The sequence below is a fragment of the Limulus polyphemus genome, unplaced genomic scaffold, assembly GCF_000517525.1.
Source record: "Limulus polyphemus unplaced genomic scaffold, Limulus_polyphemus-2.1.2 Scaffold48, whole genome shotgun sequence".
NCBI classification, from domain to species: Eukaryota; Metazoa; Arthropoda; class Merostomata; order Xiphosura; family Limulidae; genus Limulus; species Limulus polyphemus.
Window position 1 is genome coordinate 1,418,111 of NW_013665658.1, and position 5,493 is coordinate 1,423,603.

General features: G+C 33.0%; 1 protein-coding gene across 2 annotated transcripts in view; it reads right to left on the bottom strand.

Annotated features, from left to right (window-relative positions):
* Positions 1 to 5,493, bottom strand: part of LOC106462819 (puratrophin-1-like) — a 132,250-nt gene that overhangs the window by 116,251 nt on the left and 10,506 nt on the right. For both annotated transcript variants that reach the window (XM_022390440.1, XM_013922782.2), the window contains exon 3: positions 2,455 to 2,646. In XM_022390440.1, the coding sequence (XP_022246148.1) occupies positions 2,455 to 2,646 (192 nt within the window). The remainder of the gene's footprint in view (positions 1 to 2,454; positions 2,647 to 5,493) is intronic.

Genomic DNA, 5,493 nt, shown 5'->3' on the forward strand with positions numbered 1-5,493 from the left:
AGTACTTTAGTGTATAACTTTATAGAATACGGATAATGTTATTTCTCTGTATAATTTTCAATGACTAGTAATTAATCTGTTTAAATATATTTCATAAGTTATATACATCTCTGTAGGGAGAAAAAAGGATTACGCATTATTTTCACAGGCGTTAAACAATAAAAACGGGTGGTTTCCATAGCGACTTTGTTGCAAACGGGAAAGTAAAACAGAGAAAACATTTTGATACGGCTGGCCGTAGTAGTTGCTTCCCAAAGTCCACATGCCTGTTTATAAACCTGTTGATATTATAACTTTAAGCCCCATCTTTGGACAAGAAAATACCTCTTAATTATGCTGTCTATACGAACATGTAAAGATGCTACACAAGTATAAATGAACTTAATCTTTTATATAATCATGAATTAAAGGTCACTTAATACAAAATAACCTATTCATAAATTCTTGCAACCTTTTGCAAAACTATCTCTAACAATACAAGTACTTATCTGAGCAACTAGATGGCGCTAAGTGTTGACAATAAGGTCCTTTGTCATACCTGGTATATATACAGTTATATATTTGTCTCTTTTTTTAGACTTAGATGATCGTATATGGCTACTGGTTATTAACCATGATGACAAAGAAAACTATGTGCACTAGTAATAATAAATGCTTTCATCAGAAATGTTAATTCAAAACGGTTTAACTAAGGTTCTCTTAAGCTTCAATATTTCAGACTACTTATGTACGGAAACACATCATGTTTAATGGTTATGGTTAAAACAAATGGAAATAAGATCCTGTAGATATCGTATTCATATACCAGCTTCTTAAAACAATTTTTCGTGTGCCGGTGTAACTGGTACTTTGCATTGTAACAAATGTAGCAAGTAACCAACCGTCTTAGCGGTGGTAAGTACACTTTTTATATATTAGAATGACCTTTGAAGGTTTTAGAGAGTCGCGCTCGTCAATCCTGACCCTTAGATAGTAAGAAACTTTACTGATTCATAAACAACAAGTTTTATAGAACAGAAAATGGAGTAAAACAGAGGGTTATTGTGACCCGGTCACAAGATTAGGAAGGACGTGATCTTCTGGTTCAAGTGATTGTTGTGTAACGCTACTCTCGTGTAACACCTAACAAACTGGTTAAAGTCACGCATCAAAAGATTGATCGAAAGGGTTCAAAAGCTGAAGATGTACAGGGATAACGTTGCCCTTCTCAACAACTGCTTATCATTCTCTAATCCATAGCTCATATCACCAGGACAACTGTATCACGCCCATTTCCCTTCTCTTGTCAAAAAGATAAGCAAGTTTCTTGAATAATTGCCGTGGAAAGTTTCATTAGGCTATCATTAAAGCTAACAAATTGCTATATGACGCAACTTCAGAACGTCAAAACCACAAACAATCCGTTTCACCTTTTGAGGGTTTGCCCCATAGATCTATAGCGATATATCTTTTTAATTGATAAATGTCCATATATATATATAAAGTTACATGTTGATCGTGTTGTCAGATGTTAGTTTCTATGATTTTCTAAACCTCTGACGAACATCAAAATACAAAACTCACAACAGTCGGAGCCAGCTCATAACCTGGATACCTAAATAGAAACTCACAACAGTAAGAACAAGCCGATAATTTCTTTACCTAAATAGAAACTCACAACAGTAAGAACAAGCCGATAATCTGGTTACCTAAATAGAAACTCACAACAGTAAGAACAAGCCGATAATCTGGTTACCTAAATAGAAACTCACAACAGTAAGAGCCAGCCGATAATCTGGTTACCTAAATAGAAACTCACAACAGTAAGAACAAGCCGATAATCTGGTTACCTAAATAGAAACTCACAACAGTAAGAACAAGCCGATAATCTGGTTACCTAAATAGAAACTCACAGCAGTAAGAACAAGCCGATAATCTGGTTACCTAAATAGAAACTCACAACAGTAAGAACAAGCCGATAATCTCTTTACCTAAATAGAAACTCACAACAGTAAGAGCAAGCCGATAATCCGGTTATCTAAATAGAAACTCACAACAGTAAGAGCCAGCCCATAACCTGGTTACATAAACAAAATCTCACATTGGTAGAAGACAACCAGATAATTAAAACTTTAGATACCGAAAGCGAACACTTTACAGATGAAGCTCATACTTCCTTATTCAAGATCAAGTACTGAATAATTATCGTTTAAACTTGCGTAGATTTAGTCAAGCCCCCTAGCGGCATAGCGGTAATTCTGTAGGCTTATAACTCTAAGAACCAGGTTTCGATACCCATGGTAGGCACAGCAAAGATAACCCATGTTGTAGCTTTATGTATAACAACAAACAAACAAATATTTAGTCACACACACACAAAATAAAACTAAAATATATTTGGATAAATAGTTACAAATACTTAAACAAATAATTTAAATATTTCTGCTTTTCAGAAAATCAAATATATTATCTTACCCTCGCTTGTAACTTCCCAAGAAGGGAAGCTGCTGGTGTCAAAAACTCCTCTTTAAACTTTTGGAAATCGCCGAAGAAGCGGCACAAAAGTATGTCCCGTGCTTGGCGTACTAGTGTTTTTTTCACTGCACTAAACGGGTGGTAGATGGCGCTAAGAGCTGACTGTGTAAGACGAGCCACTTCGCTTGGTTTCTGTGCAAATACAAATAAAAACAAATAAATAGAATAAAACAATTAAAACTTAAACCACCAACGAAACAATAAAGCCACAAACTGTTGACTTTAGTTTTTCATGTATTCAAATATATATTTATTTATTTATCTTCCTCTACGTTTCGTTACAGTATCTAATCAAAAACACCTTAAATGTGAAAAAAAAGTGCGGCCAAAGAAGGTCTGAGCGTATGACTTACATGAATGAAATCAAAATTAGCGGTCAAACTGGTAGCTACACTGTTATCATTGATAAGAAGTTTACAGCAAATATTCATTCATTAATTAGCCAGTTCGCGTTTTTCGTTCCACTTCGGGCATAATGGTGGGTAAAACAAAACACGCAGGCTAGCTAAGTAATGTACTGTACTGGTTACATTAATCATTCATCACTGTACTTCACTGGTTACTTTAATGATTCATCACTGTACTTTACTGGTTACTTTCATCATTCATCACTGTACTTTACTGGTTACTTTAATGATTCATCACTTTACTTTACCGGTTACTTTAATCATTCATTACTGTACTTTACTGGTTACTTTAATGATCTATCATTGTACTTTACTGGTTACTTTAATCATTCATCACCGTACTTTACTGGTTACTTTAATCATTCATCACTGTAGTTGACTGGTTACTTTAATGATCCATCACTGTACTTTACTGGTTACTTTAATCATTCATCACTGTACTTTACTGGTTACTTTAATCATTCATCACTGTACTTTATTGGTTACTTTAATCATTCATCATTGTACTTTATTGGTTACTTTCATCATTCATCATTGTACTTTATTGGTTACTTTCATCATTCATCATTGTACTTTATTGGTTACTTTCATCATTCATCATTGTACTTTATTGGTTACTTTAATGATTCATCATTTTACTTTATTGGTTACTTTCATCATTCATCATTGTACTTTATTGGTTACTTTAATGATTCATCATTTTACTTTATTGGTTACTTTCATCATTCATCACTATGCTTTATTGGTTACTTTCATCACTGTACTTTACTGGTTACTTTAATCATTCATCACCGTACTTTACTGGTTACTTTAATCATTCATCACTGTACTTTAATGGTTACTTTAATCATACATCACTGTACTTTAATGTTTCATCACTGTATGCTACTTATTACTTTATGTTTTAGTACCAAATGTTGATTAAGGCTTCATAGTTTTAGTTTTAAACCGTGGTATAATTATTGAGATGTTTCATAAGAACACTGGATGCGGTAGATATGCTGATGTAAATATTTTATTATACATCATAACAATGCTCAAAATAAGAGATATGATGATGGTGATATATTATTATATGCAGGCCCGCCGACAGGGAGGCAAAGGGAGCAGCTGCCCAGGGGCCCGGGCGAATGAAACCTGGTTATGCCGTAAAGCCCGCAAAGCATCTTTAGGCTATATCTTCATTTAATGATAAAAACCATAATTTTTGTTTTTTCTTTGTAAATAGACGCTTGATACATTAAGAACGACTGAAATAATAATTTGAGTAGTAATTAATATGTATTTGTTACTTTATAGATTTAATAGATATTTGTTGTTACTTTATAGATTTAATAGATATTTGTTGTTACTTTATAGATTTAATAGATATTTGTTGTTACTTTATAGATTTAATAGATATTTGTTGTTACTTTATAGATTTAATAGATATTTGTTGTTACTTTATTAACGTTTTTACGCTTATACTGTGAGGTAAAAACGGCTGCTGCTATGATTTTGTCTGATTTATGAGCTCGTTGCTGTCCTAATGTAGGATCTTCTTTTTAATAAATTCTTGAAAATGTTAAAAGAGAGAGAGAGAAAGGGGGCCCGGCGAGGACGTTCCAACACTAGGTATAGTAGACATGGTGGTATTGATATATCATTATACACTGTAACAATACCGGGTATAGCAGATATGGTGATCTTCATATACTATTATATATCATAACAACAACGGATGTAGCAGATATGGTGATCTTCATATACTATTATATATCATAACAACAACGGATGTAGGAGATATGGTGATCTTCATATACTATTATACACTGTAACAATACCGGGTATAGCAGATATGGTGATCTTCATATACTATTATACATCATAACAACAAGGGATGTAGCAGATATGGTGATCTTCATATATTATTATGTTTTTTTTATTTCACTCAGAAGTTCTGATAGATAACTATGCTTCATTACCTCGCTTAAGTTTATATAAAATAACTTTAAGTAGAACAAATATGTAACACTGTCGTATTATAATGGTTTAAAGTATTTGATCGATTTGTTTATTAATTATTATTATTTCATTAATCTCTTGCAGATAAATAAACGAATAATATAATCCAGTTTGAATCGAAAGATTAGTTAAAGACACTGAAATGAGATAACAAATAATAAAGTCTTTGGTTTCATACCTCACAGTCAGAGAGTGATAATTATAAATGAGATCGTATTGTACAGTTAGGCAGTCAGTTAATGTTGTTGAACATACCGAAAGTAGTATCAGATCCATGTCTTTTATTGTTTCGTTTGTTAGTTTGTTTTTTACGAAATTCCCCATCGTTGTGGTACGTGGATAATTTCGATTATCGTAAAAGTCGTAACTATTCCACGCGTCAAAACTAAACAGTCACGACGTAAGAAACTATATGAACACCTACTGTTTAACTACTGTACATACTCATATCCAATACTCAGGGCGTAAGAAACTATATGAACACCTACTGTTTAACTACTGTACATACTCATATCCAATACTCAGGACGTAAGAAACTATATGAACACCTACTGTTTAACTACTGTAC